Here is a 26,293-nt window from a genome sequence, read left to right as displayed (position 1 = left end):
GTTGGAGGAGAAACATTTAAGGCTGTGAGTGAAACAGCTGATCTGTGGCAGCCTAAATGGAATGAGAATCAGTCCTTGCTGCAGCCATACATACCCTGAACAGGGACACAGGTACCCTAGAAGGTGCAGCAGTTAGGAGCTGGACCTTAGGGATTGTGGAGCAATCTTAGGGCCAGGGCTGCTGTTGACTGCAGAGAGACAGACTGAGGGGACATGACGGAGGAGATTGCAGTGAGAAATGACTGTGGAGGAAAGTGAGGCACCCATGGAAGCAAGGCAATACTGCTGAGTCACATGTAGGGGTTGGAGCCATCACCATAGCATCTCTCTCCCCACAAGCAAGCAACAGCAGCTGAACAATAAAGAGCCTGGCCCATCAAGCATCTGACACACTGAACTACAGAGCAGGACCACACCCAGGGTGCCCTTTTAAGTACCTGATGTGCTGATCTACAGAGTAGGACCCCAGCCAGGGTGGCCGCTCTATGTAGCTGATGCACCGAACAACAGAGAAGGACCCCAGGCAAGGGAGCCCTCTGAGTGCCTGAATAGGGAGAGCTACAGAGAAAGATTAACCAAAGAGGCCTTCTGATCGCCAGCTACCAGAAGCTCGAAAAAAGACTGATAGGGCCATAACTCCACCAGCTGAGGCAGTCTGTGTCCCTGCACACTTGGTGCTGCCAGGATCCCGGCGACATACACAGCTGTGCCACCTTCGCACTCAACCCTCACTGGGGTAGAGCTGCCACAGGCAAAATAAAAAAAAAAAAAAATGTCTTGCATCCATGCATGCAGGGTCGCTTCAGTTGTGTACAACTCTTTGCAACCCTGTGGGCTGTGGCCTGCTAGGCTTCTCTGTCAGGGGGTTCTTCAAGCAAGAATACTGGAGTGTATTGGCCAATACTGGTTGCCTTACCCTTCTACAGCACTGTATTTCCTGCTGCCCTAGCCGCTAACTCCCCTGAGTACCTGGTGCTGCCAGAATCACTGCGACCCATGCAGCTACAAAACACCTCTGCACCTGGCCCTCACTGGGACAGATCCAAGTCCTCCAGGACAGCCTCAGGAGCAAACCTCAGTGGACGACCCACATGTAGAGGTGGAAATAAAACCACAATAGAAACCCAGGGGCAGTGTGGCTGAGGAAGAAGAACTAAAACCTTCTCATCAGCCGTCCAAGCTGCATATCAAATCCTCATGATCAACTCGGCAAACTTTCTGTGGAATATATGAAAGGACATTGAGGGCTCCCACAAAACAAAATGCACTAGTTCTCAGAGCTGTGGACACTGGACGCAAGATCACATAGGTGAAGGACCAGATTAGAATCTGAGGTGCACCCACAGCAGGTCCAGAGACCAGCACAATGTTGGAGGGCATCCTCGGGAGGTGAGGTGGACTGTGACTCCAAGCATGGGAAAGGATCCTGACAGCAGTGTCTAAAGAAAAACATTTATTATGCTTATGTTTTGACTTGTTCTATTGTTAATTTTGTATTTTATTTTCCATTTCCTTTTTATTCCCCTTCTGTTGTTGATTCTATTGAAACTATGAAAGCTAATTAAGCTTTTGAGGTTTTTTTTGTAGTCACACTTTTTATTGTTGTTATAAACCTCTGACTCTATTTTGGGCTTTTGCACTTCTGTGGAATTTTCTTTTTTTTCTTTTTTTTTTTTTCCTCTTCCTTTTTGATATCTTTTTTTCTTTTCTCCTTTTTAAATTTTTTTTTAAAACCTATTATTATTTTTTCTACACATTTCTTTTTATGCTTTTCCTACTGTTCTCTTCCCCTTGCAGTTAAACTTTAATTTACATAAATCTTCTTTATCTGCCTCTATTTTGCTTTAAATGTTTATTCTTTCCTTCTTTTCTTTCCTTCCTTTCCTCTCAACATATTTGTTAGTTTTGTTTTCATTGCTTTATAACCTACTTGGCACATTGCTTTAGTTTTGTTTTCCAGTTTCTGCTTTAGTTAGTCTTGTTCTTAACAGGTAGATATAATTTTTAGTTTCCTTTGTTTGCTAGGTCAATCTATTGTACTTTGTTTTGTTGGACTGTTTTGATTTTGCTTATCGATGTATATGTTCAGTTCAGTTCAGTTCAGTTGCTCAGTCGTGTCCAACTCTTTGCAACCCCATGACCTACAGCAGGCCAGGCCTCCCTGTCCATCACCAACTCCCGGAGTCCACCCAAACCCATGTCCATCGAGTTGGTGATGCCATCCAACCATCTCATCCTCTGTCGTCCCCTTCTCCTCCTGCTCTCAATCTTTCCCAGCATCATGGTCTTTTCAAATGAGTCAGCTCTTAGGTGGCCAAAGTATTGGAGTTTCAGCTTCAGCATCAGTCCTTCCAATGAACACCCAGGACTGATCTCCTTTAGTATGGACTGGTTGGATCTCTTTGCAGTCCAAGGGACTCTCAAGAGTCTTCTCCAACACCACAATTCAAAAGCATCAATTCTTCAGCATGCAGCTTTCTTTATAGTCCAACTCTCACATCCATACATGACCACTGGAAAAATCATAGCCTTGACTAGATGGACCTTTGTGGGCAAAGTAATGTCTCTGGTTTTTAAAATGCTGTCTAGGTTGGTCATAACTTTCCTTCCAAGGAGTAAGCATCTTTTATTTATTTATTTTTTATTATTTTTTTTAAAAGAATTTTATTTTTTTATATATTTTTTCTTTTTTTTTTTTAATTTTTTATTCCTTTATTTCTTATGTGTTCCCCATCCTGAACCCTCCTCCCTCCTCCCTCCCCATACCATCCCTCTGGGTCGTCCCAGTGCACCAGCCCCAAGCATCCAGCATCGTGCATTGAACCTGGACTGGCATCTCGTTTCATACATGACATTTCACATGTTTCAATGCCATTCTTCCAAATCTTCCCACCCTCTCCCTCTCCCACAGAGTCCATAAGCCTGTTCTATACATCAGTGTCTCTTTTGCTGTCTCGTATACAGGGTTATCGTTACCATCTTTCTAAATTCCATATATATGCGTTAGTATACTGTATTGGTGTTTTTCCTTCTGGCTTACTTCACTCTGTATAATAGGCTCCAGTTTCATCCACCTCATTAGAACTGATTCAAATGTATTCTTTTTAATGGCTGAGTAATACTCCATTGTGTATATGTACCACAGCTTTCTTATCCATTCATCTGCTGATGGACATCTAGGTTGCTTCCATGTCCTGGCTATTATAAACAGTGCTGCTTTTAATTTCACGGCTAAAATCACCTTCTGTAGTGATTTTTATGTATGTGTGTATAGTCTATAACTTCAATCATATTTACCTGATTTTCTAACGGCCATTTGTCTGAGGTTCATCTTTGGTTTCTTGTTTTAGGGTATATGTTTTAATTTCACTTATTGCCATAACGAACCACTTGTGGAGTCTTCGTTCCTGATTAGAGATCAAGCCCTGAGTCTTTGGAGTGGGAACACTGACTCCAAGACCCTAGACTGCCAGAGAACTAACCCTAGGGGGTATCAAATAGTGATAACTCCCACAAAGGAAACCATTTGAATACAAGATCAGGCATTACCAAACCACCTGTGCAGGATGCCTCATCTAAACAACAAATAAAACAAAAATACAAACCCAATCATCAACAGACAGGATTACCACCTCACTCAGCCTTTCCCATGAGAGTAAAAACAAAAAAAAAAAATTCAGCATAAACCTCACCCTATATGAAGCTTACACAAACTATTGCACCAATCTTAGAGAGGCAGAAACCAAAAGGAGGAAAGAATTCAGCCTTGAAGCCCGGGGAAAGGAGACTTCAAACACATTAAGTTTAAAAAAAATAATGAAAAGGCAGAGAAACACTGCACAAATGAAGGAACAAACTAGAAACACAGTAGTCCAAATAAGTGAAGAGGAAATAGGCAAACTACATGAAAAAGAATTCAGAATAATGACAGTAGAGATGATCAAAAACCTGAAAACAGAATGTAGAAAATGCAAGAATCAATTAACAAAGACCTAGAAAAATTAAATAATAATAAAAACAACACTACCACTGAAAGTAAAAATACTCTACAAGGAATCAATAGCAGAACAGCTGAAGCAGAAGAATGAATCAGTAAGCTGGAAGATAAAATGGTGAAAATAACTTATGAAGAGAAGAATAAAGTAAAAAGAATGAAAATGATTGAGGATAGTCTCAGAGAACTCTGGGACAATATCAAACACACCAACATTAGAATTATAGAGGTCCCAGAAGAAGAAGAGAAAAAGAAAGGGTGTGTGAAAATTTTTGAAGAGATTATAGTTGAAAATTTCCCCAACATGGAAAAGGAAATAGTCAACTAAGTCCAAGAGGCTCAAAGAGCCTATGCAGGACAAACCCAAGGAGAAACATACCAAGAAACATGCTAATAAAACTAAAAAAAGGTTAAACACAAAGAAAAAAATACTAAAAGCACCAAAGGAAAAGTAACAAGTAACATACAAGGGAAATAACAGCTGATCTTTCAGCACAAACTCTGCAGGAAGGGAATGGCAGGGTAGTATAATTAAAGCACTGAAAGAAAAAATCTACAACCAAGATTACTCTACCCAGCATGAATCTCATTCAGAAGTGATGGAGAAATCAAAAGGTTTTCAGACAAGCAAAAGTTAAGAGAATTCAGTACCACCAAATCAGCTTTACAACAGATGTTAAAGGGACTTATATATTCAAGAAATACAAAAGAAGAAAAAGATCTACAAAATCAACCCCCCCAAAATTAAGAAAATGGCAATACAAACATAGATATGAATAATTACTTTAAATACAAATGGATTAAATGCCCCAACCAAAAGACACAGATTTGATGAATGGATACAAAAACAAGACCCATATACATGCTCTCTACAAGACACCCACTTCAGACCTAAAGACACATACAGACTGAAAGTGAGAGGATGGAAAACTATATTCAATGCAAATGGAAAGCAAAAGAAAGCTGGAGTAGCAATCCTCATATCAGACAAAATAAACCTTAAAATAAAGAATATTACAAAAGATAAAGAAGGACACTACATAATGATCAGGGGATCAATCCAAGAGGAAGACATAACAATTATAAATATCTATGCACCCAACATAGGAACATCTCAATACAAAAGAAAAAAATTAACAGACAGAAAAGGAGAAACTGACAGTAACAGTAATAGTAGGAGACTTTAACACCCCACTCACACCAATGGACAGATCATCAAAACAGAAAATTAATATGGAAACACAAATCTTAAATGATACATAAGATGAGAATCTGTCCTTGACTGACAGCTGACAGCCAGTGAAGGTTCAAACGCTCAATGAGAAGCAGCAGTAGGAAAGCCTGGGCATCAGGCATGTCATTGAGCTATGATGAGTGGCTGAAGGGCATGTTCCTGCCAGTTAGGGCTAACAAAATATGGTCCACTTGAGAATGGAATGGCAAACTACTTAGTATTCTTGCCTTGAGAACCCCATGGACAGTATGAGAAGGCAAAAAGATATGACACTGAAAGAGCAACCCCACAGGTCAGTAAGTTCCCAGTATTATATTGGGGTAGAGCAGAGATATAGCTACAGAAAGAATGAAAAGTGTGAGCCAAAGCGGAAATGACGTCCAGTTCTGGTTGTATCTGGTGGGGAAAGTAAAGTCAGATGCTGTAAAGAACAATATGGCATAGGAACCTGGAATGTTAGGTCCATGAAGCAAGGCAAACTGGATACGGTCAAACATGAAATGGCAAAAGTTAACATCGATATTTTAGCAATCAGTGAACTAAAATGGACGGACATCTGAGAATTTAATTCAGATGACCATTATATCTATTACTGTGGGAAAGAGTTCCATAGAAGGAATGGAGTAGCCCACATAGTCAACAAGAGAATCTGAAATGCAGTACTTGGTTGAAATCTCAAAAATGAAAGAATGATCTTGGATAGTTTCCATGGCAAACCATTCAACATCAGTAATCCAAGTCTATGCCTCACCCTCTAATGCTGAAGAAGGTGAAGTTGAATGACTCCATGAAGACCTACAAGAACTCCTAAAACTAACACCAGAAAATATGTCCTTTTCATCATAGGGGACTGGAATGCAAAAGTAGGAAGTCAAGAGATACCAGGAATAACAGGCAAGTTTGGCCTTGGAGCACATAATGAAGCAAGGCAAAGGCAAAAACAAAGCAAGGCAAAGAATTTTGCCAAGAGAATGCACTGATCATAGCAGACACACTCTTCCAACAACACAAGAGAAGATTCTACATGGGCATTACCAGATGGTCTGTACAGAAATCAGATTGATTATATTCTTTGCAGCCAAAGATGGAAACGTTCAATACAGTCAGATGAAAAAAAAAAAAAACGAGAGAGAGAGAGAGATCTAGAATTGACCGTGGCTCAGATCATCAGCTTCTTATTGCAAAATTCAAGCTCAAATTGAAGAAAGTAGGGAAAAACACGAGGCCATTCAGATATGACCTAAATCAAAATCTTATAAGATTATAAGGTGGAGGTGATAAAGTGATTCAAGGGACTAGATTTAGTAGACAGAGTGCCTGAAGAACTATGGATGGAGATTCGTAACATTGTACAGAAGGTGATGACCCAAAATCATTCCCAAGAAAAAGAAATTTAAGAAGGCAAAGTTGCTGTCTGAGGAGACCTTACAAATAGCTGAGAAAAGAAGAGAAACAAAAGGCAATGGAGAAAGGGAAAGATATACCAAACTGAATGCAGAGTTTCAGAGAATAGCAAGAAGAGATAAGAAAGCCTTCTTAAGTGACCAATGCAAATAAATAAGAGGAAAATAATAGAATGGGAAAGAGTACAGATCTCTTAAAAAAAAAAAACTGGAGAAGGGAAATTTTCATACAAAGATAGGCACAATAAAGGACAAAAATGGCGAGGACCTAACAGAAGCAGAAGAGAATAAGAAAAGGCGGCAAGAATACACAGAAGAACTGTACAGAAAAGTTCTTAATGACCCAGTTAACCACGATGGTGTGGTCACTCACCTAGAGCCAGATATCCTGGAGTGTGAAGTCAAGTGGACTTTAAGAAGTATTACTATGAACATAGCTAATGGCGGTGATGGAATTCAGGTTGAGCTATTTCAAATCTTAAAAGATGATGCTGGTAAAGTGCTGTACTCTTTAGGCCAGCAAATTAGTAAAGTCAGCAGTGGTCACAGGACTGGGAAAGGTCAGTTTTCATTACAATCCCAAAGAAAGGCAATGCTAAGGAATGTTCAAATTACTGCACAATTGCACTCATTTCACATGCCAGCAAGATCATGCTCAAAATCCTTCAAACTAGGCTATGGAAAATGTGAACTGAGAACTTTCAGATGTACAAGCTGAATTTAGAAAAGGCAGAGGAATGAGGGATCAAATAGCCAACACAGGCTGTATCATAGAAAAAACCAAGGCAATTCCAAAAAAATCACATCTACTTCTGCTTCATTGACTATGTTAAAGTATTTGTGTGGATCACAACAAACGGTGGAATATTCTTACAGAGATGCGAATACCAAACCACCTTACCTGCCTCCTGAGAAACCTGTATGCAGGTGAAGAAGCAACAGTTAGAACCAGACACGGAACAACGGACTGGCTCCAAATTGGGAAAGGAGTATGTCAAGGCTGCATATTGTCACCCTCTGCTTATTTAACTTATATGCAGAGTATATCATACAAAATGCCAAGCTGGATGAAGCACAAGTTGGAATCAAGATTGTGGGGGAAATATCAACAACCTCAGATATGCAGATGATACTACTTTAATGGCAGAAAGTGAAGGGAAACTAAAGAGCCTCTTGATGAAAGTGAAAGAGGAGAGTAAAAAAGCTGGCTTAAAACTCAGCATTCAGAAAATGAAGATCATGGCATCCAGTCCCATCACTTCATGGCAAATACATGGGGAAACAATGAAAACACTGACAAACTTATTTTCTTTGGCTCCAAAATCAATGTGGACAGTGACTGCAGCCATGAAATTAAGGGACACTTGCCCCTTGGAAGAATGGCTATGAAAAACCTAAACAGTGTATTAAAATAGAGATATCACTTTGCTGACAAAGTTCCATATATAGTCAAAGCTATGGTTTTTCCAATAGTCACGTATGGATATGATAGTTCAACCGTTAAGAAGGGTGACTGCCACAGAATTGGCATGTTCAAACTGTGGTGTTGGAGAAGACTGTTGAGAGTCCTTTGGACAGCAAGGAGATCAAACCAGTCAATCTAAAGGAAATCAACCCTGAATATTTAGTGGAAGGACTGATGCTGAAGCTGAAGTTCCAATATTTTGGCCACGTGATTCAAAGAGCTGACTTACTGGAAAAGACCCTTATGCTGGGAAAAATAAGGGCAAGAGAAGGGGGGACAGAGGATTAGATGGTTGGATGGCATCACTGACTCGACATGAGTTTGAGTAAATCAGGGAGATAGTGATCAACAGAGAACCCTGGTGTACTGCAGTTCATGGAGTCTCAAAGAGTCGGAAACGACTTAGCATATGAACAACAATAACAAATTTGTCCTTTACTTGCCTAGTGGGACACAATTCATCTACAATCCTTATTAGAGCCAGACAACATGCTGAAGGTCAAGGAATTAATGAAGGGAGTCCAGGTTTACCAGAGGATCCTCCTTTCTGCCACACTCACAGGCAGTGGTAAGACTAAGTTGTTCAAAGTACCTTCTCACAGTCTTGCTTGACAGTGAAGACTATAATAAAAAAGAGTTTCCAAATGGTTCTCCAAATGGAGAATATGTTGCCTCCACAATTTAGAGATGACACCCCTCAAAAGCAGGAAGTACTTTTGGAATGAAAATGATGCCCCTTTCCCTTGGCAACACAATTCTCCTAAAAGAAAAGGTGGGGGGGGGGATGAGAGAGTGAATTCCTAGGTAGGTTGATAAAAAGTTTGTGGTCCCCGAAGAGGAGCAAGGGGTCTGGGGCTCTCAAAGAAGAGATAAGGATCTGGAATTCTCAAGGAGGAGGAAAGGATGAACTTTTTTTCTACATTCCTTTTTCTTAGTAAGGATTATATAACAACAATGTATCCTGCTTGAGGATATGTTTCTCCTTCTTGAGAAACTTCTGACTAGTCCTGTTATCTTAAAAAGTATATTATGGGAGTGGGTCTGGTAAAATCATTCTACTGTTAATTCTAATCCTGTCATCTTAAAATGCAAATTGTGGGAATGGGTCCAGTAAGATCTTTACAACCTTGTGACATTCTTTTGATTTATTTCAATAACCAATTAAAAGTGTATAGCTCCCTTGCTAAGACTAGCGAGGGGGGCCCTTTCTGATGACTATGTTAGAAGCTATCTCTGTCCCTTTTTATACATTATTAAAACTCTGTTACACAAAAGCTCTTGAGTGATCAAGCCTAGTCAATGGTCCCGAAGCTAAATCTTCTTCTTCAGAGATCACAAATCCAACATTTTTCACTGTAAGCTATCATCTTGGGGGCTCATCTTCGTCTGGGATCTTCAGGACAAGGTAAGAACACTCAGAGTTCTAACCCTCTGTTTTCTCAGTATACATGTTTTCTACTTTACTTCACTAACACTAGGGTGTGCCTGTGTGAATGAACGACATGCCCTGTGCAAAGCAAGTGACGAGCCCTGGTGCCTCATAATCACTGAAGGCAGCCCCAGAAAGGGGCACCTTGTCAAGGGTTTATACAGACCTGCCAATGCCAAGAGACTCCCAACATACCTGCGAGGGGAGCAGCTAGAAAGGGGCAAAGCGTGTGGGCCAAACTTTCCTTTCTCAGTCACCTTTTCCTGGTCTCTTCGACCATTTAGTAATTGCGTGGGGAATTAGAACTACTAACCTAATCTGATTCCTAGAATGTCGCTGTTCACTCTTGTCATCTCCTGTTTGATAACTTCCAATTTGCCTTGATTCATGGACCTAACATTCCAGGTTCCTATGCAATATTGCTCTTTACAGCATTGAACCTTGCTTCTATCACCAGTCATACCCACAACTGGGTGTTGTTTTTGCTTTGGCTGCATCACCTCATTCTTTCTCGAGTTATTTCTCCACTGATCTCCAGTAGCATACTGGGCACCTATAGATCTGGGGAGTTCATCTTTCAGTGTCCTATCTTTTTGCCTTTTCATACTGTTCATGGAGTTCTCAAGGCAAGAATACTGAAGTGGTTTACCATTCCCTTCTCCAGTGGACCAGATTCTGTCAGACACTCCACCATGACCCGTCCATCTTGGGTGGTGCCACATGGCCCCGAGGAAACATATGTGCTGACAAAGCAAAGACTTTATGGGAAAGAGCACCCGGGGTGAGAGCAGCAGGGTAAGGGAACCCATAAAAGCTCTGCCACAGGAATGCCTTAGAAGAAAGATTCCTAATAAGGCAGGAATCCCTTAGAAGAAATGGAGTAGCCATCATAGTCAACAAAAGAATCTGAATCGCAGTACTTGGATGCAATCTCAAAAATGACAGAATGATCTCTGTTCGTTTCCAAGGCAAACCATTCAATATCACAGTAATCCAAGTCTATGCCCTGACCAGTAATGCTGAAGAAACTGAAGTTGAACAGTTCTATGAGGACCTACAAGACCTTCTAGAAATAACACACAAAAAAGATGTCCTTTTCATTATAAGGGACTGGAATGCAAAAGTAGGAAGTCAAGAAACACCTAGAGTAACAGGCAAATTTGGCCTTGGAGTACAGAATGAAGTGCAGCAAAGGCTAATACAGTTCTGGCAAGACAAGGCACTGCTCATAGCAAACACCCTCTTCCAACAACATAAGAGAAGACTCTACACATGGACGTCACCAGATGGTCAACACCAAAGTCAGATTGATTATATTCTTTGCAGCCAAAGATGGAGAAGCTCCATACAGTCAGCAAAAACAAGACCAGGAGCTGATTGTGGCCCAGATCATGAACTCCTTATTGCCAAATTCAGACTGAAATTGAAGAAAGTAGGGAAAACCACTAGACCATTCAGGTATGACCTAAATCAAATTCCTTATGATTATACAGTGGAAGTGAGAAATAGATTTAAGGGATTATATCTGATAGAGTGCATGATGAACCATGGACGGAGGTTCAGGACATTGTACAGGAGACAGGGATCAAGACCATTTCCCCAAAAAAAGAAATGCCAGAAAGTGAAATGCCTGTCTGAGGAGGCCTTACAAATAGCTGTGAAAAGAAGGGAAGTGAAAAGCAAAGGAGAAAAGGAAAGATATACCGATTTGAATGCCGAGTTCCAAAGAATAGCAAGGAGAGATAAGAAAGCCTTACTCAGCGATCAATGCAAAGAAATAGAGGAAAACAATAGAACAGAAAAGACGAGAGACCTCTTCAAGAAAATTAGAGACACCAAGGGAACATTTCATGCAAAGATGGGCTGAATAACGGACAGAAATAGCATGTACCTAACAGATGCAGAAGATATTAAGAAGATTTGGCAAGAATACACAGAAGAACTGTACAAAAAAGATCTTCACGACCCAGATAATCACGATGGTGTGATCACTGACCTAGAGCCAGACATCCTGGAATGTGAAGTCAAGTGGGCCTTAGAAAGCATCACTATGAACAAAGCTAGTGGAGGTGATGGGATTCCAGTTGAGCTATTTCAAATCCTGAAAGATGATGTTGTGAAAGTGCTGCACTCAATATGCCAGCAAATTTGGAAAACTCAGCAGTGGCCACAGGACTGGAAAAAGGTCAGTTTTCATTCCAATCCCAAAGAAAGGCAATGCCAAAGAATGCTCAAACTACCACACAATTGCACTCATCTCACATGCTAGTAAAGTAATGCTCAAAATTCTCCAAGCCAGGCTTCAGCAATACGTGAATCGTGAACTTCCAGATGTTCAAGATGGTTTTAGGAAACGCAGAGGAACCAGAGATCAAATTGCCAACATCTGATGGATCATCGCAAAAGCAAGAGATCCAGAAAAACATCTATTTCTGCTTTATTGACTATGCCAAAGCCTTTGACTGTGTGGATGACAATAAACTGTGGGAAATTCTGAAAGAGATGGGAATACCAGACCAGCTGACCTGACTCTTGAGAAACATGTACGCAGGTCAGGAAGCAACAGTTAAAACTGGACATGAAACAGTAGACTGGTTCCAAATAGGAAAAGGAGTATGTCAAGGCTCTATATTGTCACCCTGCTTATTTAACTTATATGCAGAGTACATCATAAGAAATGCTGGGCTGGATGAAGCACAAGCTGAAATCAAGATTGCTGAGAGAAATATCAATAACCTCAGATATGCGGATGACACCACCCATATGGCGGAAAGTAAAGAAGAACTAAAGAGCCTCTTGACGAAAGTGAAAGTGGAGAGTGAAAAAGTTGGCTTAAAGCTCAACATTCAGAAAACTAAGATCATGGCTTCTGGTCCCATCACTTCATGGCAAATAGATGGGGAAACAGTGGAAACAGTGTCAGACTTTATTTTTCTGGGCTCAAAAATCACTGCAGATGGTGATTGCAGCCATGAAATTAAAAGACGCTTACTCCTTGGAAGGAAAGTTATGACCAACCTAGACAGCATATTAAAAAGCAGTGACATTACTTTTCAACAAAGGTCTGTCTAGTCAAGACTATGGTTTTTCCAGTGGTCATGTATGGATGTGACAGTTGGACTATAAAGAAAGCTGAGCTCCGAAGAATTGATGCTTTTGAACTGTGGTATTGGAGAAGCCTCTTGAGAGTCCCTTGGACTGCAAGGAGATCCAACCTGTCCATCCTAAAGGAGATCAATAGTGGGTGTTCATTGAAAGGACTGATGCTGAAGCTGAAACTCCAATACTTTGGCTGCCTGATATGAAGAGATAACTCATGTTAAAAGATCCTGATTCTGGGAAAGATTGCCGGCAGGAGGAGATGGGGATGACAGAAATGGTTGGATGGCATCACCAACTCAATGGACATGGGTTTGGGTGGACTCCGGAAGTTGGTGATGGACAGGGAGGCCTGTCATGCTGAGATTCATGGGGTCGCAAAGATTCAGACACGACTGAGTGACTGAACTGAACTGAACCTAACCTAATCTGATGAATTATAGACTTCCAAGGGACTTTGTGATCCATGCTGTTACTGTGTACTTTTACTTAGACTGCCTGTATGGAAGCACCTAGCCTTGCTAAGAGCCAAAAGTTACTGTATGGAAGAGCCTAGCCTTGTTAGGAGCCGAAAGTTACCAAAGCACATTTGGCAGCAAGGCAGGACTCTAGCTCCAGGAATGTCTCTCAGGCTAGAGGGCACTCTCTTGGCTGCCTGCCTCAGGGGCCAATGACCTGAAAGTGAGTCTTTGTCATGGCTGTGTCTCGGATCTATATGGATAGAAGCATTGCTGGTGACCATGAGGTTTTTGAGGACACAGATCGGGAAGTGCAGGATCTGGTCTGATTGGAATTGCAATGGGCTTCTTCCTTCAGTAGTGCTAGCTTTTAGCAGATAAGAGAAAGTGCTCCACTGGCTTCTGTCTCAACTCCTTAGATATTTCTTTTGAGGAGTCTGTGGAAATGAACTGGAAGGATTGGCCCTAGTAACTCAAGGACAAAAATCACTTTTTCCTCACTGGCCACCCTCCACTACCTCTTTTGCCATCATATATACTGATATAGCAATAACTCACCACTTCTACTGTGGTCAGGATTGTACTCAGAAATGTGCACAGGCACATGGAAGACAGATGCTTCCCCTAGCAGCTGTAGCTTGGGAAACATTCCGGGAAAGCTATACTGCTTCACCCCAGGTGGTATCAGTGGAAAAGGGTAAATCAAACAAGGGTCTTGGCGGTATGGAACTAGAAATCAATTTGGGATGCCATCAGGTCTACTCCTGGTGCATTTCCACCCTACCTCGGTGGCAGAACCAGGAGGGATGAGTATGATGCCTGTGTTGGTAAGGGGCAGACTAAGTCCAACCAGGGAAGGAAAGCTTCAGTGGAAAGTCTGTCCACATCCCCATCTAGAGCAGGGAGGGACACCTCCAGAGGAAAGAAGCCAAGGCTGTGGATACCACTTTTTTCTCTCTTACAGATGGGAGCTAGCAGTTCCAGAAACACTCCTTTAAAACATATTTTAAAGAACTGGGACAAGTTTTATCCCCAGAATTTAAAAAAGACACTCCTGATATTCTTCTGTGATACTGAACGGCCATGGTATCCTTTGGAAGACAGGAATGCTGGCCTTTTGAAGGGTCTCATAATTATAATACTGTTTTACAATTAGTTGGTTCTGTAGAGAACAAGAGAAATGGGTATAAATGTCTTGAAGGCAAGGGAAAGAGGGAACACGAAATAGCTCTCCTTCCTATTGGAAGCCAAGCAGTTCTCATAACAGAACCACTTTGTCAGATGCATTCTTGAAGGACTAAAATGAGCGTTCACTAAGACTTTAAACTATGCTGACCTTAAACTATGCTAAGTTGGCTGACATAGAACAGGGGGAGAAGGAAACTCCTGGTAAATTCTTAGACTACAAGAGGCTCTCTGTAAGTTTACTGATGTTGATCCCAAAAGGGCAGAGAAGGAATGATCTTAAAAGATAGATTTCTCACTCAGTCAGCTCCAGATATCCACCATAAGTTATGAAAACAGGCATTTGGACCAAATAAGTCTTAAGAAAAACAGTTACAGCTGGCTCAGACAGTATATTACAGTAGAGAATATGAGGAGGAGAAACAACAACAGACAAGAACCAAAGGAAAGGCCCAGGCTCTAGTGATGGCTATGAAAACTTCTATGAATCAGCCTGAAGAGAAAAACGCCCAGAGGAAACCAGGTGAAAAGGGATGGGCTTGTTATTACTGTGGAAAGGAGGGGCATCTCATATGAAGTTGCCCTCAGGCATCTAAGCTGCCCCTGTTCCATGTTCAGTCTGCAAAGGACCATAGTGGATAAGAGACTGCCCTCGAGGTGCAGGCCCCAGGGGTCAGACTCTCAAGACAATCAGGACTGAAGGTGCCTTGGGGTCCCCACACAAGCTCCCATCCTAATAACACCTGAGGAACCCCAGATATTAATAACTATGGCGGGCCGATCAGTCGATTTTCTTTTGGACCCTGAGGCAACTTTCTCAGTGCTCACTGAAGCCCCTGGTCCACTTTCCTCCCAATCCACTACTGTAATGTGACTGTCAAGATGAGCCAAATGCTATTATTTCAGTCATACTTTAAGCTGCAACTGGGACTCTGCTGTTTTCTCAGGAGTTTCTGATCCTGCCAAAGTCTCCCTCACCCCTTTTGGGGAGGGAAGGCAATGGCACCCCACTCCAGTACTCTTGGCTGGAAAATCCCATGGACAGAGGAGCCTGGTAGCCTGCAGTCCATGGTGTCGCTAAGAGTCGGACATGACTGGGCGACTTCACTTTCACTGATCACTTTCATGCATTGGAGAAGGAAATGGCAACCTACTCCAGTGTTCTTGCCTGGAGAATCCCAGGGACGGGGGAGCCTGGTGGGCTGCTGTCTATGGGGTCGCACAGAGTCAGACATGACTGAAGCGACTTAGCAGCAGTAGCATACTGAACAAGGTCCAGGCCTCTGTTTTCATGAATATGGAACCTGCTCTTTTAACTGAATAAAATGTAAATCATAGAGTGTGGGCTGATAGAAAAACTGTGGGTTGAGCACAAAATGTTGTTCCTTTCCTTACCAAGCTCAAAGACCCTCACTTATTTCCACATCAAAAACAGTATCCATTAAAGCCTGAGGTTAAGGAAGAGTTAAAACCCATCATTGAAAATTTAAAGGAACAGGAGCTATTAATTCCTTGTAATAGTCTATGCAACACTCCTATTTTGGGTGTGAAAAAGTCAAATGATAAATGGAGACTAGTTCAAGATTTATGAATAATAAATGCCTAATCCTTATACTTTATTGTCTGAAATTCCTGAATGAGCCAAATATTTTTTCAGTCATTGATTTGAAGAATGCTTTCTAGAGTTAAACCTATACTATACCATCCTCTACCTATGACTTTTAAGACAACTGAGAGGATAATCCTCTTGGGCACTACAGGCTACTGGCACATTTGGATTCTGGGTTATGGGGAAATTGCCCAGCCTTTAATGAGGGCTTGAACTATCCCCCAAAGAAGGGACTGTCTCTATGACAGTTTTTGCACACAGATATTGTCTTAGATCCTAAAGCCTTAGAATTAACTATGTGACTCAGCTTTCAGCTTTTCAAGAGACATTACAAGAACCCCAGGAGGTGACCCCTGACCCAGCTGACACAATCGTTCTAACTGCCGTTTCTGTGGAGCACTCCCTTCCTCATCAATTGAAGGTTTAACATGGTTAGTTTCTCTCATTCATGGAAAGGACTTTCTTCAAGTCTGCAAATACCTTCACCAACAACAATCATATCTGATGCCTCTTCTTGATCTCATTACATCTAACAAGCCTAAGAGGGACTGATAACATATTGTACCTTAATTATGGACATAATGTAACTTTTAATATTGATTATGTTTATGATTATGATTATTAAACTTGGTTTAATGACTATTTTGCCTTAGATCTGTAACTGTATAATGGGATTTGTTTCTAACTGTCTGAAAACTTTTAAGTTACAAATAGTTGTCCAGGCTCCTACAAGTGCCACAGCCTCCTCCAACTATTACTTGGGGCCCCTGGATCAGAGACACTCAATATGAGGGTTAGGAGAATATGTTGCCTCCACAATTTAGGGATGACACTCCTCAAAAGCAGGAAGTAGTTATGGAATGAAAATGATGCCCCTTTCCCTTGGCAACACAATTCTCCTAAAAGAAAAGGGGGGAATGAGAGAGTCAATTTTTAGGTAGGTTGATAAGAAGTCCATGGTCCCCAAAGAGGAACAAAGGGTCTGGGGCTCTCAAAGAGGAGATAGGGGTCTGGAAGAAGGAAAGGACAAACATTTTTTCTACATTCCTTAGTCTTAGTGTGGGAGACCAGGATTCGATCCCTAGGTCAGAAAGATCCCCTGGAGAAGGAAATGGCAACCCACTCCAGTACTCTTGCCTGAAAAACTCCATGGACTGTCTGCTGAGGAGCCTGGTAGCCGACAGTCCATAGAGTTGCAAAGAGTCATGACTGAGCGACTTTCACTAGTCTTGAGTGAGTGAGTGAGTTAAGTCGCTCAGTCATGTCCGATTCTTTGTGATCCCATGGACTGTAGCCTACCAGGCTCCTCCCTCTGTGGGATTATCCTGGCAAGAGTACTGGAATGGGTTGCCATTGACTTCTCCAGGGGATCTTCCCGACCCAGGGATCAAACCCGGGTCTCCCGCATTCCAGGCAGATGCTTTAACCTCTGAGCCATCAGGGAAGCCCTCACTAGTCTTAGTAAGGATTATATAACAACAATGTATCCTGCTTGAGGACAAGTTTCTCCTTCTTGAGAACCTTTTAACTAATCTTGTTATCTTAAAATGTATATTATGGGAGTGGGTCTGGTAAAATCTTTCTATTGTTAATTCTAATCCTGTCATCTTAAAATGTAAATTGTGGGAGTGGGTCTAGTAAGATCTTTACAACCTTGAGACATTCTTTTGGTTTACTGTAATAACCAATTAAAAAGTATATAGCTCCCTTGCTAAGACTAGTTAGAGGAGCACTCTCCATCCCCCTTCTGATGTCTATGTCAGAAGCTTTCTCTGTCCCTTTTTATATTTTAATAAAATTCTGCTACACAAAAGCTCTTGAATGATCAAGCCTGGTCACTGGTCGGAAAGCTAAATCTTCTTTGGAGATCACGAATCTGACATCATTCACCATAAGCTGTCGACTTCATGGCAAATAGATGGTAAAAAAATGGAGACAGTGGCAGATTTTATATTATTGGACTTCAACATCATTGCGGACGGTGACTACAGCCATGAAATTAAAAGACACTTGCTTCTTGGAAGAAAAGCTATGACAAACCTAGATGGCATGTTAAAAAGCAGAGACATCACTTTGTTGACAAAAGTCCATATAGTCAATGCTATGGTTTTTCCAGTAGTCATGTACAGATATAAGACCTGGACCATAAGGAAGGCTGAGTACCAAAGAAGTGATGCTTTCGAACTGTGCTTCTGGAGAACACTCTTGAGAGTCCCTTGGACAGCAAGGAGATCAAACCAGTCAATCCTAAAGGAAATCAACTCTGAATATTCATTGGAAGGATTGATGCTGAAGCTCCAATACTTTGGCCACCTGATGCAAAGAGCTGACTTATTGGAAAAGACCCTCATGATGGGAAAGATTGAGGGCAGGAGGAGAAGGGAGCGACAGAGGGTAAGATAGTTGGATGGCATCATCGACTCAATGGACATGAGCTTGAGCAACCTCCAGGAGATAGTGAAGGACAGGTTAGCTTGGCGTGTTGCAGTCCATAGGGTCACAAAGAGTCAGAAATGACTTAGGGACTGAACAACAACAAGCCCATATGCACAAATCCAACTTTCGCATTAACATTGCAAAGCTCATTACATGGGAGGGGCATTGCAGCATGAGTAAAATAGAAGTATTAGAGAGGGTTTTGATACATAGATACCTTTGGTCTTGTGTCTACAACATACAAGAACTGGCTCCCTGGATTTGTCTGGCGAATAGCCTCTAGCAGGAGTTCATCATCTATGCAACGAGTATAAAATCCAGATAGAGGCTGGCTACAGCGGCAAATGGCAGCCTGTAAAGAAAAATGTTTGTCAGTTGAGTGATCATATTTACAGGTGGTAAAAAAATCCTCCTTGTTCCCATGTTCAGTGAGTAGAAGAGGATGAGCCAACTCAAGATAGTGAAATAAAAAAAATACGTAGCCCTGAAATCCAGCATTTCAGTAACACTGAGCTCAGCTTCCTTCCTCCCTCCCCACTCCAGCATGTGGGCTGTGTTACTACAAACTGTTGCTCAGATAGTCTTTTTTTTCTTCTACATGGCTAAGATTCCCAACCCAGTCTTGACAAACCCAGACTACAAGAAAATCACATCGTGAGGTTTTTAATAAAATTTTATCTATTTTTAGTATGTATTAGGCTAGTATTTTTTCTGAAATTTTCTTGCTTTTTATAGTCCCAGTGATATCACCCATATACCAGAGGCTCACTTAAGAATTCAAGATAGAACAAAGATCTAGAGTTTCTTAAGAGAACAGAATTCACTCATTTTAGGAGTTAATGCCAAATCATAGTACTGGTTTGTTTAAAGCCATTTCAATATGAAAATAGCACAGCTATGTAGCAGGTACATCTAATAATGATGAGTTAATGAACTGCCTTACATTTTGGTAGTGTTGTTATATAGTCTGCTTACTTCAACAGTTTGACACAGACAACCACTTACATTACTATACTCTTTAGCACTTGAACACCTGAGAACTTGACTATTTGTCTAATTCCAGATCTCAGAGAGACCACAAGAGGCAAGAAGTCTCTTCTTATGGAAGGGGACTCAGAGGAGTCAAGTGCTTTCCCATAAGACCCTAAATTATATGAAAAACAGTGAGAAAGAATAAGGAAATCTGTGTTATAGTGAGAGGCAACAGTCTACAAATATCCTTTCATATGACTGTTCCCATTCATTTAACAGTTACTTGCCATCAAGCAGGAGCTGGCAGAGCAGGAAAGAAATAAATGAACACACTACAAATGCCACTTAACATCTGCATAGCACTTTAAAATTTACAAACTACACATATATTTTTTCCTGATATGACCCACTTAAAACCCCTCAAAAGTACTAAAGTTCAGAGAAGTAACATGCTTGACGTCACAAAGCTAGTAAGTGACAGTAGTGTGACTTAAACCCAGGTCTTCTAGAGCCAAGTTTAGTTCTCATCAGAGAAGTTTTGTCAACTCACATTGTTCTCTTTGTAGAGGTAGGACAGCACAGGCACACGTTCTTTACTTCTGAACTTTGAACTTCCAACCACCGTTCCCAATGTAACAGATTTAGGAATCACTATTTCAAGAGGGTAGGTACTGCATATCTAAAAGAAAACAAACTCAATTTTTTAAACTTAATCTTCTTACATTTTTTTTACCTGCTAGCAGCAACAGGTTGGAATAGCACTCAAGCATTAGCTATCCATTATCTATAAGCTAGAATCATCGATTCCTCAAAAATAAGAACAAAAATATCCTTGACGTAAAAAGCTCTTCCAAGTATGCTATTATTTTCTAGAAATGAAAATATTGAGATATATAAGAACAAAATGTACCTTAAGAATAACTAACATTATAGGTGGAAACATTTTGCACATGTCACATTGCTAGAGGAGTTGAAGCATGTCCTATGTGACTCCACTGGGAAAGGGCAAAAGCTTCAACTTTTGTTTGGTTTTCCCCAGACTTTACTCTTTTTCCCTTTGTTGATTTTGCCTTCTATATTTTCACTGTAATAAATCACAGTCACAAGTGACTATATGCCAGGTCCTCCTAGTGAATCAATACACTTGAGAGATTCTATACTTGGCCCAGAAATCTTTCTGGAGATCTAGGCTAAAATGCTTGATATCAAATACCTGATTTTTTAAATCACCTTAAACTCACGTCTAAAACTAAAGATACTGTCTGACCCTCTTCTTGTGATCCTTATCTTGCTAACATATCCATACCCACTTGGGTCACCTAAGCCAGAAACCAGGAAACCTGGGATGCCTACTAAACTTCTCCCTCTTTCTCCCAGCCATATTAATGTGTCACCAAATTCTTTAACTTCTACTACCTAAAAATCTGTTAAAACTACCTCCTCCTCACCATCCATAGCCCTTGCCTTAGTTCAGGTTCTCATCACTTCTCATATCACTCTCCTGCATTCTTAACTCCAGCAAACCAATTCTTCATACTAATATCAAAGTTATCTTTCTAAAATACAAATATACTTACAGACATTTCCAAATCAAAATACTCTTGTGGTTATGGTCCTCAGAATAACGTTCAAATTCTTCAATTTATCCATGATCTGAGTTTATTTACTGACTTCCTTCCTTCTCTCCCTGTATAAGTTAGGATAGAATCCCTTCTCCAGGCTATTCGCCAGCATTTGAGGCTCTTACTGGCATTCCACTTTGAATTCCATATTCTTCATCTATGCTCTCATAGCACCCTATTCTTTAGACTATGAGAACTCTGACTTGGTGTTTTAAATGCATTAGTTACTTAATAAAAATCTTGTTGAATGGCTGAATGTTGAATGAAAAGGAGAGATAATGAGTGGTTTCTTCCCTTTTCAAAACTTTGTTTGCTGAAATACTTCTGTTTCAATTAAGTGAACCAAAATAAAACAATAACAAAATTACCTCATAGTTTCTGTTGGCATCTGTTATAGTCCAGTACCTGTTAGGAATTCCCATACGTCCAAAGTCTGATGTTTGGTCAATCAGCTTCCATCCACTTTCCCTCATGTCTTTTGAGAACTTGGGATTATATGAAAAAGCATACAGATCTTCAGGTAATTCTATAGAAGAAATATAGGCATGAAAATAAAGTAATAATGAATGAAACTTAACATCAAATAATGCAATAAAGGCTAGATTTTCTTCTCTCTAAGGGAGTATTTGTCATCAGCCCCTGAAAAGGACAATAATTTGTGTACAAGGCTGCCTTTATTTGTGTACAAGGAATAAGAATTGAAATAATGCTTCAGAGTCTTCTTTTAAAAATATTTATATGATCCCAATGCTGGATAATGGACTGAATTCAATTTTCCAGTTTTAACACACTGAGAAAGTGGTCCTTACCAAAATTTTTAACTGATCTTCAATGTCTTAACTGCAGTATTTGTTGTAACATATAGCAAAACATTAGCAGTGTTCTTGCATTTTGTTTAGTCAAAACAAGTACCTGCTTCTGGCTGATAAACAGCCATCTGTTCTTCTGTCAACCCTACTTCCTCTTTAACAAAATTCAACATATAGTTAATAACTCATTTGATCAACTTATGTGGCAATAAATTGTGGCAACAAATTGATTATGTGGCAATAAAAGAGAAACCAAAGTAAGATGGTAGGCAGTGAGAGACGGCATCAGAGGGAAGACAAACTGAAACCACAATCACAGACAACTAGCCAATCTGATCACATGGACCACAGCCTTTTCTAACTCAATGAAACTAAGCCATGCCCGTGGGGCCACCCCACACTGATGGGTCATGGTGGAGAGGTCTGACAGAATGTGCTCCACTGGAGAAAGGAATGGCAAACCACATTAGTATTCTTGCCTTGAGAACCCCATGAACAGTATGAAAAGGCAAAAAGATAGGACACTGAAAAGATGAACTCCTCAGGTCAGTAGGTACCCAATATGCTACTAGAAATCAGTGGAAAAATAACTCCAGAAAGAATGAAGGTATGGAGCCAGAGCAAAAACAACACCCAGCTGTGGATGTGACTGGTGATAGAAGCAAGGTCCGATGTTGTAAAGAACAATATCGCATAGGAACCTGGAATGTTAGGTCGATGAACCAAGGCAAATTGGAAGTGGTCAAAAAGGAGATGGAAAGAGTGAACGCTGATTCTAGGAATCAGCAAAGTAAACGACAGAATGAACTCCGTTCATTTGCAAGCAAGCCATTCAATATCACAGTAATGTAAGTCTATTCCCCACCCATTAACGCTAAACAAGCTGAAGTTGAACGGTTCTTTGAAGACCTACAAGACTTTTTAGAACTGACACCCCAAAAAAGCTCTCCTTTTCATTATAAGGGACTGGAATGCAAAAGTAGTAAGTCAAGAAGCAACTGAGGTAACAGGCAAATTTGGCCTTGGAGTACAGAATGAAGCAGGGCAAAGGCTCATAGAGTTTTGCCAAGAGAACACACTGGTCATAGCAAACACCCTCTTCTAACAACACAAGAAAAGACTCTACACATGGACATCACCAGATGGTCAACATCAAAATCAGATTGATTATATTCTTTGCAGCCAAAGATGGAGAAGCTCTATACAGTCAGCAAAAACAAGACAAGGAGCTAACTGTGACTCAGATCATGAACTCCTTATTGCCAAATTCAGACTGAAATGGAAGAAAGTGAAGAAAACCACTGGATTATTCAGGGATGACCTAAATCAAATCCCTGACAATTATACAGTGGAAGTGAGAAATAGATTTAAGGGACTAGATCTGATAAAGTGCCTGATGAACTATGGACAGAGGTTCATGACACTATACAGGAGACAGGGATCAAGACCATCCCCAAGAAGAAGAAATGCAAAAAGACAAAATGGCTGTCTGAGGAAGCCTAACAAATAGCTGTGAAAAGAAGAGAAGCAAAAAGCGAAGAAGAAAAGGAAAGATATAAGCATTTGAATGCTGAGTTCCAAAGAATAGGAGAGATAAGAAAGCCTTTCTCAGTGATTAGCACAAAGAAATAGAGGAAAACAATAGAATGGAAAGACTAGAGATCTCCTGAAGAAAATGAGAGATGCCAAGGGAACATTTCATGCAAAGATAGGCTCGATAAAGGACAGAAATGGTATGGACCTAACAGAAGCAGAAGATATTAAGAAGAGGTGGCAAGAATACACAGAACTATACAAAAAAGACCTTTATGACCCAGATAATCACAAGGCTGTGATCACTCACCTAGAGCCAGATATCCTGGAATGGGAAGTCAAGTGGGGCTTAGGAAGCATCACTACGAACAAAGCTAGTGAAGGTGATGGAATTCCAGTTGAGCTATTTCAAATCCTGGAAGATGATGCTGTGAAAGTGCTGCACTCAATATGCCAGCAAATTTGGAAAACTCAGCAATGGCCACAGGACTGGAAAAGGTAAGTTTTCATTCCAATCCCAAAGAAAGGCAATGCCAAAGAATGCTCAAACTACCGCACAATTGCACTCATCTCATATGCTAGTAAAGTAATGCTCAAAATTCTCCAAGCCAGGCTTCAGCAATACGTGAACCGTGAAATTCCAGATGTTCAAGCTGGATTTAGAAAAGGCAGAGGAACCAGAGATCAGATTGCCAACATCCATTGGATCATCAAAAAAGCAAAAGGGTTCCAGAAAAACATCTATTTCTGCTTTATTGACTATGCCAAAGCCTTTGACTGTGTTGATCACCATAAACTGTGGAAAATTCTGAAAGAGATGGGAATACTTAACCACCTGACCTGCTTCTTGAGAAACCTGTATGCAGGTCAGGAAGCAACAGTTAGAAGTGGACATGGAACAAGAGACTGGTTCCAAATAGGAAAAGGAGTACATCAAGGTAATATATTGTCACCCTGCTTATTTAGCTTATATGCAGAGCACATCATGAGAAACCCTGGGGTGGAAGAAGCACAAGATGAAATTAAGATTTCTGGGAGAAATATCAAAAACCTCAGAGATGCAGATGACACCACCCTTATGGCATAAAGTGAAGAGAACTAAAGAGCCTCTTGATGAAAGTGAAAGAGGAGAGTGAAAAAGTTCACTTAAAGCTCAACATTCAGAAAACTAAGATCATGGCTTCCGGTCCCATCACTTCATGGGAAATAGACGGGGGCTCCAAAATCACTGCAGATGTTGATTGCAGCCATGAAATTAAAAGATGCTTACACTCCTTGGAAGGAAAGTTATGACCAAACTAGACAGCATATTAAAAAGCAGAGACATCACTTTGTCAACAAAGGTCCGTCTAGTCAAGGCTATGGTTTTTCCAGTGGTCATGTATGGATGTGAGAGTTGGACTGTGAAGAAGGCTGAGTGCTGAAGAATTGATGCTTTTGCACTGTGGTGTTGGAGAAGACTCTTGAGAGTCCCCTGGACTACAAGGAGATCCAACCAGTCCATCCTAAAGGAGATCAATAACGGGTGTTCATTGGAAGGACTGATGCTGAAGCTGAAACTCCAATACTTTGGCCACCTGATGCGAAGAGCTGACTCACTGGAAAAGACCCTGATGCTGGGAAAGATTGAGGGCAGGAGGAGAAGGGAATGACAGAGGATGAGATGGTTGGATGGTATCACCGACTCAATGGACATGGTTTTGTGTGAACTCTGGGTGTTGGTGATGGACAGGGAGTCCTGGCGTGCTGTGGTTCATGGGGTCACAAAGAGTTGGACATGACTGAGTGACTGAACTGAACTGAACTATGGCAATAACTTTTCCAGAGATGGATGGAGTATTCCAGAACCTTTTACAAAATGCTGGGCCAGCTAACAGATAGCCTCTGAATATAGAATACCAGCAAATTCTAAGAAATTATTCTAGGCCACAGGTAGAAGAAAATGTGAAGGGAAATATAATTCGAATCCAGAGGAAGCTTATGGGTTAGCCACCTGGAGTTCGGCTGGAAGATAAGAAGGTGAGGCCAGAGGAAGTAGGGATAACTGTTTAAACACTCTGATAAATTTCCCTAGTTTGCTAGTTGGAACCAAAGGTAGGGGTAGGAACAACAGGCAAAACATACAGCTTGCAAGGCAACAACAAAAAAATTTTGCTCCAAAGCAGTCTTACTTCCTGAACTGTGGAAAAATTTACAAGTTGATATTTAAGATGAAAGGAAGAGAAGGAAGTAACATCTGTCAAACATCTACAATATACCAAGTACTGAATGAAAATGCATGAAACAACTATCATTGCGAGCTTATACTATCACTATTTTTATAGGTGACAAAGCTGACTTCAAAGGTTATGCATCTTGCCCAAATACCATGGAGATGTAAGAAACAGAGCCCAGATTCAAACTTATTTAAGTCTATTGAACTCCATAGCCCATGATCCTTCCATTATGCTGTTCTGGTGGAGGGGTGGATAATTAAAAAATTATTTAAAACAGATAAAAATACTATCATAACTACCTGGTTGAGAAAGCTTTAGCAGTGAAATATAAACCTCATGGCACACAATATCAGATTCTAAAACAAAGTGGGCCACCCGGAAATTCTTGCAGCGGAGGATCAGGGGACAACCCAGGCTAGTGACAGGCAATTTCTCCACAGTTGCAATATGATGCAGTGCAATCTACAAAACAGAAAAGAACAACAACAAAGATCACAGACATGCACTAGATCTATAACTACCAGTGTGCTTGACTCTCAGTAATGGTAACAGCATAACCATGTGGTCATATCTACAGCCTATAACCATCCATTGTAAGGCAAAACTGGGTTTCTGTCAAACAGAAGTAAATAGTGGTAAAAAATCTGCCTGCAATGCAGGAGACCTGGGTTCAATCCCTGCGTTGGGAAGATCCCCTAGAGAAGGGAATGGCTATCCACTCCAGTATTCTTGCCATGGACAGAGGAGCCTGGTGGGCTACAGTCCATGTGTTGCAAAGAGTCGGACACAACCAAGCGACTAACACTATCACTTTCACACTTTTAATGCA

General features: G+C 40.8%; 1 protein-coding gene across 3 annotated transcripts in view; it reads right to left on the bottom strand.

Moving 5' to 3' along the window:
* MTMR8 (myotubularin related protein 8) overlaps nucleotides 1–26,293 on the bottom strand; it is a 285,490-nt gene that overhangs the window by 199,799 nt on the left and 59,398 nt on the right. For all 3 annotated transcript variants that reach the window (XM_059883794.1, XM_024988169.2, XM_059883795.1), the window contains exons 3-6: nucleotides 25,764–25,926; nucleotides 21,275–21,432; nucleotides 19,835–19,963; nucleotides 18,530–18,664 (exon numbers count right to left, since the gene is read on the bottom strand). In XM_059883794.1, the coding sequence (XP_059739777.1) occupies nucleotides 18,530–18,664; nucleotides 19,835–19,963; nucleotides 21,275–21,432; nucleotides 25,764–25,926 (585 nt within the window). The remainder of the gene's footprint in view (nucleotides 1–18,529; nucleotides 18,665–19,834; nucleotides 19,964–21,274; nucleotides 21,433–25,763; nucleotides 25,927–26,293) is intronic.

This window comes from Bos taurus, chromosome X (genome assembly GCF_002263795.3).
Source record: "Bos taurus isolate L1 Dominette 01449 registration number 42190680 breed Hereford chromosome X, ARS-UCD2.0, whole genome shotgun sequence".
Taxonomy (NCBI): domain Eukaryota; kingdom Metazoa; phylum Chordata; class Mammalia; order Artiodactyla; family Bovidae; genus Bos; species Bos taurus.
This window is presented reverse-complemented; position numbering and strand designations above follow the sequence as displayed.